At 39.5% G+C, this 14,505-nt stretch overlaps 1 protein-coding gene across 1 annotated transcript; it reads right to left on the reverse strand.

Moving 5' to 3' along the window:
• Window positions 1–755: 755 nt before the first annotated feature.
• Window positions 756–12,017, reverse strand: LOC133515520 (transmembrane protease serine 9-like). The gene is made up of 9 exons (XM_061848066.1): window positions 11,887–12,017; window positions 11,350–11,518; window positions 10,486–10,741; window positions 8,004–8,330; window positions 4,820–5,070; window positions 3,294–3,409; window positions 2,418–2,586; window positions 1,757–2,012; window positions 756–1,126 (listed from the first exon to the last, which is right to left on the reverse strand). Exons 1-9 carry the CDS (start codon window positions 11,927–11,929, stop codon window positions 794–796), a joined length of 1,920 nt encoding a protein of 639 aa, XP_061704050.1. The 5' UTR covers window positions 11,930–12,017; the 3' UTR covers window positions 756–793.
• Window positions 12,018–14,505: the final 2,488 nt, after the last annotated feature.

The following is a 14,505-nucleotide window of genomic DNA, read 5'->3' on the forward strand; positions in this document are numbered from 1 at the left end:
GCAATGTTTTGATGCATGATATTAAATGAAGAGTTTGCATCGAAAGGAATGCTGCGTGGGTTGGGTCATATTGAATGCAGACTTGTCACTTATTTTATTGCAGCATGATGATGATGAATATGAATCACTTATTACATGTATGAGATCAAAGACATTCTTAAATATTGTGTTAAGCCCTCTCCTATTGATCGTACCTACGCCTCGTGAAAACATGTAGTTTGTGTATGAGAGATTTTTGTTAGAATCCAGAATGTAAGCATATTCGTATTGTGTATTGTCTAAGTACAATTGATAATTAAAGTATTCTACCCTTTTGTTATATAAAGCTGCCTTGTGACTAAGTTTAAAAGTAGGGAGACATATTATAACGTTGGTATGCTGTACTTTTTTAAGTTCTTCTCTTATAAATACAATTAGCTGAGTATAATTAGATGTCACATTATAGTCTTTTTCGCCAATATATATAATACAAATTCTAACTGTCAACAGTGTCAATCCGAGAGTTGTGACGTCATCAGAATCTTCAATGACGTTTCGAGTTTGGTCACGTGACGCGTGCCAAAAGATATTTTAAATTCAATATTTACAAAAATATGGTCATTACAGGTCCCCTAAAAGTAGTTTAACATATTCTTATAATCCAAAAGAATTTATTGGGATACAATTCTGCCCTAAGATTTGTAGATGGAAACAACCCTATTGGCCATTGGCCCTTTAGCATGTTGAAGATAAGATGTAGGTAAGTAAAATAATGGTTAATTTAAAACGATGGTTTATATTTTGTGTTAGGTTTTTAGGCGTTGGCGACAATCCAGTCGGTGTATCTGCTGACGCGAGCGTTGACACCGGGGAAGTCAGGATGGGCGCACCCGTAGCCCCAGGACACAATACCGACGAGCACGTCAGTGGGTTCAGCAGGGTGGACGAGGGGGCCACCGGAGTCGCCCTGGCAGGCATCCTTGCCGCCGATGTGCTGGATGCCAGCGCACAGCATGTTGTCGTTGATATCAGGCCAGTTCTGGAAGCCAGGCTGGGTCTTCAGCCAGGCGTACTGGGCGGCGCAGAAGTCTTGGTTGATAATATTGATGTCTACGTGTTGGAGCTGTTCAGGGTAGCTGCCGCCGCTCTGCGAGAAAAAAGACATTTTAAATTGATGACAAACATAACACATATTTTTCTTCTTACGAAAATATGCACTTTATCAAAAATGGTTTTTGGGTTTTTGGAGACCCTTATTCATTTTAAAAGACCTATCCAACGATACCCCACACCATTAGGTTAAAGCGAAAACAATTTTTCAAAAGCCGCGATCGGACTGACAGACTGACATGGCGAAACTATAAGGGCTCCTAGTTGACCACGGAACCCTAAAAACGACGACGAAACAACCTCATGGTAGTCGTGGTAAATCAAATAAAGTTACTTAGGGTAAACCGCCTATTACTGGCCACCCTCCAATTACTAGCCACCTTATACTAAAAGGGATTCTGTTTAATAATCACACAATCTAAGTTAATTATCAGAACGATAGTTATTTAGTTACTTGAATTGTGTAAGTAAATAAATATAATTCTTATTTTAGCCATTTTAGTATAAGGTGGCCAGTAATTGGAGGGTGGCCAGCAATAGACTGTTTACCCTGCCAAGGTTTTATTGTACATTTCCCACTAAGCTCAGCGGTATGCCCCCCTCCCCCTCATGGTTTTTCTACTTTTACTGATGCGTGAAAGCGGAAGTGGACTGTAGTTTAACTTACGGCGAGGGCGCCCCATCCGATGGTGGTTACTAGGGTGCCATCAGGGAGGTTGTAGTTGGCGCCGCCAATGCTCACGACTGCCACGGTGTTGCTAAAAGTGGCGGGGGTAGCGAGGCGGATGATGGCGATGTCATTGTCTAGGGTGTTGCGGTTGTAGCCGGAGTGCAAGATCAGCTCGTCCACTGGGTGCTCGGTGCCACCGCTCGACGCCTGCGAGGTGCCAAGGCGAACTCGCCACTGGTTGGCACGGTCACCTCTACACAAAAACCGTCAATTGATAATTGGATCACAATAGTAGATTGTTAACCAAGGGATAAAATGAGAGGCCAATTTATCCACAAGGATGGCAAAGTAATTTGATGCAAATTTTGAGTTATCTTCTTGTATTGGCTGGTACTTCTAAATTAAGTAGCGGCATACAATATAGAGTGAGACGAAGATAAGTCTGCATCGATTTTGACATCACACGCAGTGCAAGTGTTATTTAAACTATAGAATAGAAGTTTGACGTGTGAAATAACACTAAGAGTAATATGGCTGTGACATACTGATAGAAGGACGAATCTGTCTAGATTTTGCCATTTTGATTACGTGCCCCAAACATTCTGATGGTTTTAGGCGGTGTGATGTCTGTTAATTGCAAACCGGTAAATGAACTTACTCGTAGCAATGCGCCGCCGACAGGACGGACCGGGAGTTGATGAGCGAGCCCCCGCACCACTGCTCCCAGAATATGCCCCACAGCAAGTACTGCATGTTGCTCATGTATGGGTAGTTATCTACTGTGGTGGGAGTGCCCCCCACAATACGTTGCGGGTTCTTCTGGGCCGCTGTAAACAAATAAGTCAATTTGAGTTCCATCAGCATCAGACAAGAGCTCGTATAGGTACCGATATCGTATAGTACAATGGATAGGAAGCATACCTATTTTTATTATTTACTTAGTACTTTTACTACATATTTCTTATTATTTTTCCGTGACCAAATTTAAACACAAAGCCATGCAATGAAAAAAACATTCGAGTAGCCTGTTCTTAACTAGCTAAATATAGAAAAATATATTGTAGATATCAACAACCATTACCATTCTTCACTTACTTTTGTAACATTTTACACATCAAAGCCGGACCAAGCTAACTTTGCACGGACATGCAATGGCAAAATGTAATAATATGCTATGAAATTCAGTAATATTCTATGAAAGTATTACGATTATAATGACACAGCTTCACTTTGTTCTGTCAAAGTCGGTCAAGAGTTAGCTTAGACGGACTCTTAAGGCGTTAACAATAATTTGATTTTCACTTCCGTTAGGGACAAGGAAAAAGGCGCAGATTTTATACTTACAAAAAAGACGAGTAGGTAAACCATTCAAGATAGTAACTAATTAAAATAAAGATACAAAAAAAATACAAATGTTTATTTGGTTATTGTTTATTATGTAGCTGGTTACAAAATGGTACTGAAGGTACCTAAATAAGTAAAATGGCTGTGACACATTAAATAGAAAGACGGTATGAAAAAATCGACAGCTTACCTGCGGCCAGCCCGAAAAGGGCGAAGAAGACCAAAGCACGCATGCTTCTGGTTGGATACCTGCCCATTTGCCGTGAAGTGAAATGAAAATTACTATTTATATACCCAAATGCACCCCTTATCAAATACTAATCAGCTTAAAATTTGATAAGTGGCTTATTAATTATAGTTCTTAAGATATCCTCGGGTGCAAAGATGCTACAGACGAAGATAGTTGTATATACCTACCACGTGACAGATAATTTTCTGCTCAATTTAATGTTCTTTAACCAACACACTAATTTAACGCGTGTCCTCCATCAGGTATAAAAGCAGTAATTTTCATTGTTAAAAATGACTGCAAAAATATAATAAGAGATCGTGCCGTGACAATCTCTGACTCTTACGTCTTTTTACAGATGTTGAAACGTCCGTCTTTAATAACTTCTGCATCGACTTTGACTCTACTCATGTTTCACGTAAAAAAATTACTCAGCTTGTTGCGCAAGGCCCCCGCAAGCGCGAGGCCCCGGGCGGTTGCCCCGTTCGTCACCCCCAAACGCCGCCGCTGTTAGTAAGTATAATGTACCTACATTACAAGCAAAAGTATACTTTCGCAGCGCTTTGTACGTATTTTTACTAAGAACAAAAAGAAGACTTTTTGCATTTACTCAAAAACGGCTGGACCGATTATGTTCGCTATAGTTTTCTTTGAAAGTATTTATTAAGCTTTCGTTTTATTTATTTTTATTTTTTTGAACCTAGGGGGTTCAAAAGTTAGAGGGAGGAGGTGCCATATTCTTTTACATGTCTGATATTAAAAACTGGCATGCCAAAATCGGACAGTGAGAGGGAGATTCCAGCCCTCGAGAACCCGGGCCACCACACCACCATGGTGCGAGGCCCTAGGCAGAGCTACAGGAGGGTTGAATTCGAAAATGACAATGGTTTATTGTTTAGTAATGAATCGAAAGGCCGCAGGGCGATATGCAGGACAGCAGAGCTCGGACACTAACAAAAGAATGAGCTTTAAGGTGGCTGAAGAGCGTGCTGCACGTCAGGCCTAAAGCCCGAAATGTGCCGCCCGAGGCCAAATGCCAATTTATTGCACAGCAGTGATCATATGTCCCCAAATATGAAATTAAAAAAAAACTGCATACGAATGAAGGCCCAAAACATCCAAGCAAGTCACTCTTTCAAGCGATGTCAAAGGTTGAGTAGCAAGAGAATCGAGATCATATTGATTAATGTCCAGGCCATGCTCTCCTGCAGTTTGGTCTCGCATGGAAACGTTCCTCGATCGGACGGTTGGGCCTTCCGCCGTTTGTCCAATTACAAGCTCTGATCTCTCGTAGCTCGACCTTTGGCCTCACATGGAAATCCTTCGGTCCTTCGTGGAGCTCTGCCTTCGGCCTTGCGTTTTAAAACACTTGGTCATTGGTTTTTGTCTGTAACTCGGCCTTTGGCCACGCATAAATGCGCTCCAGGAAAGTTATAGGTCTTACTTAAATATTAAGCCAAGCTATACTTTTGGTCTTGCTTAATTGCCATTTGGCCATTTTTGGCCATTGGTTTAATTCCAAGTTAATGCTCTTCTCCAGCTCGGCTACAGACTCGCAGGAATCTCCACACATCCGTACTGCCGGCTCCATCTTTGCGGAGCTAAGCCGTTGGCCTCGCTCACTCTGCGGGTTAGATTCCAAGCTCTGCTTTCCTGCAGCTCGGTCGGGAAGCCATCGAGATTTGACGCTCCGGATCTTCTGTCCTAGGAGAAGCTCGGCTTTCTGCCTCACTTCTCGCTTTATAACACATAGGTATGAGCATTAGTTCATGACCGAGCTCCATTCTCTGCCTTTGGACTGTCTACAAGGCGTTTCCCTGACACGGCCTACCAATTTTTTATTTAGCAATACTGCTGCAGTAATGCTACTGACTATCATACCATACTGCCACAAAACGTGAAATTTTAAAATCGTTGACATGCAATAATCGTAATAATAATAATCGTTGTTTTTTGACATGTTTTTAACTTCGTTTTACTTATGTATTTTATGTGTTTTATGTAAACATGAAATTACGGCATGGCAAGCATCATTGTATAAGATTGTTCAATCATAGGAGGTATGCCGTTTTACAACTCCTATAATGGGATTGGGCATTTTTTTTTACATCTCTGGAGTAACAACATAATGTGTTATATACCTTATCTCATGGTAAATGCAATTAACAAAACCCATTCTAATTTACACGAAGTTAATATATTATTATAATTTAAAATACGTACTCACCTCTCTTAGCGGAGTTGTTAAGAATTCTTATTGATTATTTTTTCAGTTCCTCGACAACTTTTGGCTTGGCGCCAATTTCTTAAGAAAAAAGCAAATTTAATGAAACATCAAACTTAAGATGTTCTATGACTCTTGTTTATGGTAAAAGGTTGCACGCACTTATAAACTAGTTTTAGTTACTTATTTTACAAAATTTGTGGTTTTATGTCCCATTACCGGTTCCTGTTCCATTATAGGGGTATGTACTATACTTAAAGTATTACGACTTGTAAACATAGCAGTTTTTCGTTATACAACGCTTCACGTCAACTTCGCACATGGTCGTAATTATTTACGAGCTTAAATAATAGTTTGCGGACCCCACTCGGTATAGTCATTTTTAATATTATTTAAAATAAACCCCTTATAAACCGCGAACAATTTGAATGAATGACATAAATTGACAACAGCCTTCAGGTTTTTTTAAATCATAGACAATTGGTGATACAACAAGGAAAAATCTGTCAACAATATTTGGCTAGCCAGACTCAACTCATCTCTTTAAACACTGCAACCACAAAATAGCAAAGTTTTCAAAAGTAAAGATAGGCCAGTTCATATAATTCCGACCGAACATTCCTTTGGTGTGCCTCGGTTGAATGCTACAACGCGAGTGGTTGATGATCACGATTATGAGACATGAGTTAATAAAGAAAGATCCCCGCAATTTGCGAATTTCGGTTTTCGCAATACTCTCTGAATTAAGTAAGGTGTGTGAAGTGCTTTCGTTCGAAATAGTTTGGGGAAATTTGGGGTTTGGTCTATGTCCGTGTTCATACTATTCGCAGCGTTATTGCAGATGTTAGAGTCTGGCTAGCCAAATATTGTTGACAGATATTTCCATGTGGTATCACCAATTGTCTATGATTTAAAAAAAAGCTAAAAGCCTGTTGTCAATTTATGTCATTCATTCATGTTGTTCGCGGTTTATAAAGGGTTTATTTTAAATAATATTAATAACTACTATATACGAGTGGGGTCCGGAAATTATTATTTAAACTCATAAATATAATTCCGATAATGTGCGAAATCCGCGTGAAGCGTTCTATAACGAAAAACTGCTTTGTTCACAAGTCGTAAACAATTTAGTAGGCTGGTGCTCTATTAATATTTTGATACTTTAAGTACTAGTTCTAACATTTGCCTATAACTTTGATTAAGTACGTGAATTTATTAATACCTGAATCTAATGAATAGGACACGACGTGTGTAAAGAAACGGAAAATATCAATAAAATCAAAACATTGGAATGCAACGAGTTACTGAAAACTAATATTTAGAAGAAATCTGTGGAATGATTGGTCAGTAATAAATTGATATAAAAATATCTTGGCGAAACATGTGTCATATATAGACATCAACTTTGTACTTTACATAGATGTAGAAATTACGTGAGCTGACTTTGAGTGCATGTCAACGTATATTAACTTATTTCCTTAGGTACCTTACGTGTGCACAGAAAATCAAAAATATTTTCTAGTATCAAAACTATATTCGTACTACACAAAGTGTGACCAGCCCTAGATTTTTTGAATTTCCCGCCAAAATGACTGACTGTTCCTATTATTCCTACATAGAAATGGGGGCCTTAGCCAATGATATTATAACTCAAGGTAGGTTATATGCCTTCCAAAATTGAAGCGCTTACCCTGTACGAATCGTACAAGTTGCCTTTAGTCGCGCCTAAGACAAGCGAGAATAGGGTTGTTTCCATCTACAAATCCCAGGGTCGAATTGTATCCCAATAAATTCTTTTGGATTATAAGAACATGTTAAACTACTTTTAGGGGACCTGTAATGACCATATTTTTGTAAATATTGAATTTAAAATACCTTTTGGCACACGTCACGTGACCAAACTCGAAACGTCATTGAAGATTCTGATGACGTCACAACTATCGGATTGACACTGTTGACAGTTAGGCGATAAACAACAAATGACAAATGTCACTTGACAGTTCGTATCTTCTACGTGTGTATGTAGTTATGTGTCAAACCGTAAACTGTGACGTCACACAATTTTCAAAGAGCGTGTTGGGCGCGAAAGCATCTGTCAAAATATATTTTGTTAAATTAACATATTTAAAGCCGTTTTAAGTATGAAAGTTGAATTTTAGTTAACTGGGCAACTTTTAGTTAATATAGAACGTGATACAAGCGTTTCGAAATAACCCTATTGTGTACAGCAAAAGAGATAGAGACAAGCTTATGTTTAACTACGAATATGACAAAAATAACAATTTCTTTGTAGGTACAGACATAAATATGGAAGTATTATTTGTGCTCCTTAGGTATGAGTATAACCTACCTAGATTTATATAATATCATTGGCCTCAGATTGTACTTAAGTAAAACGACGTTCCCTTCATTATAAACTAGGGTTTATTATACGTGTCACATTTTTAGGCGTTGGCAACGATCCAGTCGGTGTATCTGCTGACGCGAGCGTTGACGCCGGGATAGTCAGGGTGGGCGCACCCGTAGCCCCAGGACACGGCACCGATGAGCACGTCGCTGGCGCCTTTGTGGACGAGGGGACCGCCGGAGTCGCCCTGGCAGGCGTCCTTGCCGCCGACGTTCTGGATGCCGGCGCACAGCATGTTGTCAGTTACATCGGGCCAACTTCCAAAGCCGGGCAGAGACTTCAGATACGCGTATCTTTCTTTGCAGAAGTCCATGTTGATGACGTTGATGTCTACGTGCTGGAGCTGCTCAGGGGCGCTGCCGCCGCTCTGCGAAAAGTGAACAGTTTAATCATACATTGTAAATCAAATAGAGAGGTGGAAATGGAATAACACGTATTTCGATTATTGGTTAAATGCTCTAAGTCTAGGCTAGAGTTTTTAAATAATAAACAAATAAATAAATATGGGGAATATTACGCGAAACTCTGCGTAGGGGGCGCCACTACAACAATCCATCACAATCGGAGGATCTACCGCGAAACAAGAAAATCGAAATTTTGTTATCTAACCTCTCTACCACTCTTGCATATTCGAGCGATGAAGAAGCAGATAACTAAATTTCGATTTTCACTTTTCCCGGTAGGCCCTTTGTAAACAAACCGTCTGGGTGCATCAATGTCATATTTGATTATCTGTAAAAACTTGTCAAAACAGTTTAAGGCACAGTATGTATAAGTTACTCTATGGTTTATGAAAGGTGCTAGTGCTGCACTCTAGCGGCTGAACATTTCAGTAATACTCCCTATTATAAAGACATTATTACACAAATTGACTATGTCCCACAGTAAGCTCAAGGCTTGTGTTGTAGGTAATTAGATAACGATATACACCGTGTTTTTATTGAATTGCGTTAACTCCGGGGTTTCGGTAAGTACGTTTAAGGAAACTAAATGGCATAGTTAATTTTCAAAAAAAAAAATTTTTTTGTTTTTTTTTTTACTTTTTTTATTTTTATAAAAAGTAACTAAATGTTGCATATAGCGTTGTTGTAACACGGGCATTACATTTAACTCAACCAAACAATTGAAAACTGTGACATATCAATGTCATTTCTAACATCGATCGTCCGAGATAGTACGTACGTTTAGTAGCAAATGTATGAACTCGCACTAAACACTAACTAATAAGTAAACAGGTCCTAAAGCAAGTGTACACGCTCGTAAGGGCCTTATAATATAAAAATTTATGATTGATTATCTCCGAAATGGAGTTAGTTAGAATATCGGTATCTTTGAGAAAGTTTCTTAATTTAAGCTCAGGAATGCACCCTCGAAATTAACGCAAATCAAAAAAAACACGGTGTATATAATATATAAATACTTAAATAAGTACATAGAAAACAGTCATGACTCAGGAACAATTGAACCGTAAACCGTAACGGACGGTTCAATTCGTGCCAACCTAAGTGCATTATGCATAAAGTTCAATCTTAGTTTTGACACTTCGGTGAACTGTATAGGGAGCGTGCATGAACTGTTGGAGGCAGCACAGGAGCCGTCAGATTTTTGGCGCGAGGCGTAAATGTGATGTTTATTGTTCCGATGTAGCCCACAAGATGGCAGAACTACTATGCACAAGAAAACACATGACGTGTAAATGTGCATATTTATGGTTCCGATTCAGGCCACAAGATGGCAGACCCTCCAACGCGCACGGTCCCTATATTGCTCTGAGCGGCTACCGGGAAAATCGAAATTTGATAATTGCGGGCATTTTTCTCTGTCACTCTAATTACGTCTTACGAAGAGTAAAAGAGAAAGATCCCCGCAATTTGCGAATTTCGGTTTTCGCGGTAGGCCTCCTGTGGTCTGTGACGGATTAATCCGTCGTTTGCGTCGAAAGTGTTAAAGGCTCATCCAGACGAGATAATAAGATTGCAAATTGATCAGAAATCAAACTGGCCATTTGATTCACGTAGTGATTATATGCTCTTTGATTTGATTGTCAACCTCATCTGGTCATACTCAATTTCATAAGCATTTATTACATTTACACGGTAGCCGGACACTTTTGGTAGGGAGGCCTACCGGCTTACTTACCGTTGAACACCCACTTAGTTCGGCTATCAATTCGATCGAATATAGTATATTACATACCAAGGACAGCAAAGTAAGAAATGATATAAAGTAAGACACAGGAATCGTCGGTCAAGGCAAATCTATGGCTTTTTTCTTATTTACTGGCCAAGGTGTGCTTGTTCGAAGGAGCCGGAAAGCTGCAACTTTGTTTAGCGCAGCGTGCCGAAAGTTGACGCTTTCCACACATAGAATAGATAAATGTACAGTCAGCGTCAAATACTCTGTAGCAGTCAAAGTGGCCAAATAGTTCGGTACACCATACTAAATATATGGTGTACCGAACTAATTGGCTACTTTGGTTGCTACAAAGTATTTGACGCTGACTGTATGCAAGATTAACTTACGGAGAGAGTGCCCCATCCGATGGTAGTGACTTGAGTGCCATCAGCGAGGTTGTAGTTAGCGCCAGCGATGCTGACGGGAGCCACACTGTTGCTGAATACGGCGGCGGTGGCGAGGCGGACAATAGCGATGTCATTATCCAGGGTTCTGTCGCTGTAGCCAGCGTGCAAGATCAGCTGGGACACTTGGTGCTCGGTGCCGCCGCTCGACGCCTGCGACGTGCCGAGGCGAACTCGCCAATCGGAAGCACGGTCACCGCTACAATATACAAATAATTGCATTACATAGAGGTACAATAGTATAGAGATGATATGTTAGAGCAGGCAGATGACCGAACGAGATGCTCTTATGGAAATCTTTCAGTAGGAGTAGCAGAGAAAGCGTTATTATTGTTTGTCCCTGTCAGTCTCATTTTTTATTCCCTACCGTAAATTTTAGTATGGTTTATGGTGGGTGTCAAATATACCGACCAAATGACGTAGGTTGCTTTTGGTATGTTGTCAGGAATATTAAAACGTGTTTTTAATTTTGTCGCATTGCGTATGTTCTATCCCTCACGGGCGCACGCGTATAGCCCATCTATAGGATTCTACCACACAGAATTTGTGCGAGTGGCAAGGTGAACAGTGTTGAGTGTCCACTCGCGTAAATATGTACCTAACTGTGAACTTAGATCGTAAAAAAGGAAGTCCTAGTTTTTAGCCGAATGCCCGCTGATCGCTAGTTACTTATACTCGGGATCTGTTCGTTTATTCTTTTAAGTAATTTTTGCTCAAAACGACTGTTCTTGCCTTTAGTTTTTTTAAGAATTACGCCCTCTTCTCCGGGTGTTCTAAACACGAAATTACAACTTAGATACAACTTACAAGTAGCAATGCGCCGCCGAAAGGACGGACTGTGAGTTGATGAGGGAGCCACCGCAAGCCTGACTCCACCAGACGCCCCACCACCCGTATTGCATGTTGCTCATGTACGGGTAATTCTCCACGGTTGTAGGAGTGCCCCCCACAATGCGTTGTGGGTTCCTAGGGACGGCTGAAAACATGTTTATAATGTATACTCACATATTTATTAATAGTATTTTTTAAATACTTTGGGTACGGTGACAGATGTCATCTCCATACAATTTATAATCTCAAAACGCAAAATCTCGCAAAATTGAATTAATATGACATTTGTTACCGTAACCAAGCTATTTAAAAAATGCCATACTAGCAGTACAGACATGGTTCAAATAAGTGGGTAATACAGGCATAGTTACCCCAAATTGCAAGTCAGTAATAGGTATATTGGGTACACTCACGGAGAGGGCGTGATAATTAAACATCGTCGACATAAAAATCCCAGAATTTAAAAATTCAGTTGGCGAGTAACGTTTTAAAAAAACTAAATATAAATCTTACCAACAGTGAAGCCCAAAAGGGCGAGCAGAATCAAAGCGCGCATGGTTCTGGTGGGTTCCTTGACAGTATTGCGGTCGAGTGGAGATTAATGGGCATTTATAGGTAGGCTCTCCTATCAGTGAACTGATATTTTAGTCGTTTAATCTTGCTTTGATTATTTGGCATTATTTACGTCATTGTAAGACGTATTAATTAGACGATAAGAACCTTATTTTATTTGCCCGTGAGCCTGCCCACAAGACATTTATGCCACTATTGTTTTCATATTTTATTTTTATTTTGTTGTCTGTTTAGAATGAAAATAAACAACACGTATTAGGATATAGCACAATCGGAATAGCACAAACCTCGAAATCTCTGGAACAGTCTTGAAATTTGGTATGTATGTAAATTGAAGGCCCCTTTTTCATGTCCACACCATTTGATATTTGGGGACCTCGAGGAATCGCAGCCATCTTGGAAAATGTGTACCATCCTGGAGTAATTCAGGTTTTACTTGAAAAAATTTAAGCTTATTAAATTATACACGAAGTTCCAGATATCTTTGCGGAATAAATACATAATATCTTGTTATAAAAAAACAATACAATACAATAATCTTTATTGAACACCTCACATAGTTGACAATACATGTACAGAAACAAACAAAGACAATTTGATAGAGGTAACAACAGGCGGTCTTATCGCTGAATGAAATGGGGTGAAAATACTTGCTCAATCTAGGTTTAGCGGTTATACACTACTAGGTGACATACTCTTAATAGGAAATTCGGAGAAATCTGAATTCCACTTTTGTCGATACGTTTGTACATGACCTACCCCAATATCAACATTTTACTCGACTGCAACTTTACCAGAAAGTAGGGTTATGGGTTAAAGTACTGATGATTCAGTACACCCTGTAGCTTAGGATACTGACCGGATTAAAAAATGGTATATGGGTTGATTCCTTTTGCTCTTCATAACCTGTTTACACTTGTTTTATTAAAAAAAAATCAGTAGGTACTGCCGCCTTGAGAGGAGGTGATTTACTAAAATCCTGAAATACGTATTTTATTATGTAACAAGGAGTCCCTATATAAATGTTCAGACCTGTAGCATCAAAATTTGCGGAAGTCTCATACAAACTTTCATATTACAGAAAGTAAGTACATATTATTTATTGTACCTCAGATATAATAGTATTTTATGCAACAGTTGTATAAGAAGGGTCAAAAAAGGCGAGTGGCGTGAGTTACAATGTGAGCCGGAGCCGAAGGCGTAGGCGAACATTGTAAAGGAAGACGCCACGAGAATTTTTTGACCTACTTATACAACGTTGCATACAATATTTTTCCTACGAGTCAACAAAAATAAATCTTAATTTAGGTAAACAAATTACAGCAAAAGTATATAGCCAGGACGCGCGAGCATACCTTGTTCCGCGCCCGGCCCGCGCCGGGCCGCGGCCGGCCGGTCCGCGACACCTCCTCGTAACTCATGAGGCCCTGGTACTTGCTACTTGCTAAATTAATTTTTTTGACAGTTTTTTCTCAATTTTGGCCACCGTAGCCTACGGAGACTAACAAGCAACGCTAAGCGGTCTTCGTAGTCTATGGGTGTTGCTATATTACGGGTGTCACATGCGTGTTTCTGACTTATGAAGTAATTATTTTTACTATGCAACCAAATGAATATTTTGTATGTTGGCAGCAATGCACTTAGTTTAAAACTGTATTCGTTTTGGTTTTGTTAGGTTGGTAGCCATTATAATCGCAGTAACATTATAGCTTATAAAAGCACAAGAGCTTTTATGAGGAATAGACAATATAGACTTTTCTTGAAATCTTTTATGTATGTTCTTATATTCGTGTTAATGAATGCATAAATGACAGATAACAGTAGAGGAGTAGGAAAAAGATTTAATGTATGTTTCAATGTAAAGAAAGGTTTCAGGGGTGGGGGTAAAAGTTTCAAGTTTCAGAATATTTTTGTTGTCTGTGTTCTAATTAGTAATAGTACTTACATACCGAATTTCAGCTTACAAGGAGTTTTGATGGTCATCAGTGAGTAAGTCAGTGACGAAATCGAGATGTTTATAGATATCAATGATATCTAAAGTATAAGAGACATATGACAGTAATTGAAACTTTCAATGTTTAATAAGTCTTCTATGAACATCATATCCCGAGAATTTTGTTTATTTATCTTTTACCCAAGTTATAAGGGTTCAAAAAAACGACGAATCGCTTCGAGAAAAGGTAGGTAGTGCCCTTGCGCTTCGCTTGGCTCGTCTTGGCGGGGGCACTACAAAGCCCCCAGATCATCTAACACGAGCAAACTACTCAACTTACTTAGCATCAGATTACTTAGCCATACGTGTGGATAAAATGCAACTTAACGAGCCAACCAGCTTTTTCGAGCTGGTGTGGTGAAATAGGTGTTTTCTGACTCGGATCCTTTGCTGTTGCAGAGTACCTCGTCAATAATGTACTTACTACCAATACGTGCATTTATCGATGATGATTATTTTAATAAATAACTACACGATTTGGTTGAGTCGTGTTCTTCTTATAATTCATTAGTTAAATAGGTAAGACTAGGTACAGTCACGTCTGAAAACATCGACACGAACGAAGT

The sequence above is a fragment of the Cydia pomonella genome, chromosome 2 (genome assembly GCF_033807575.1).
Source record: "Cydia pomonella isolate Wapato2018A chromosome 2, ilCydPomo1, whole genome shotgun sequence".
Lineage (NCBI taxonomy): Eukaryota > Metazoa > Arthropoda > Insecta > Lepidoptera > Tortricidae > Cydia > Cydia pomonella.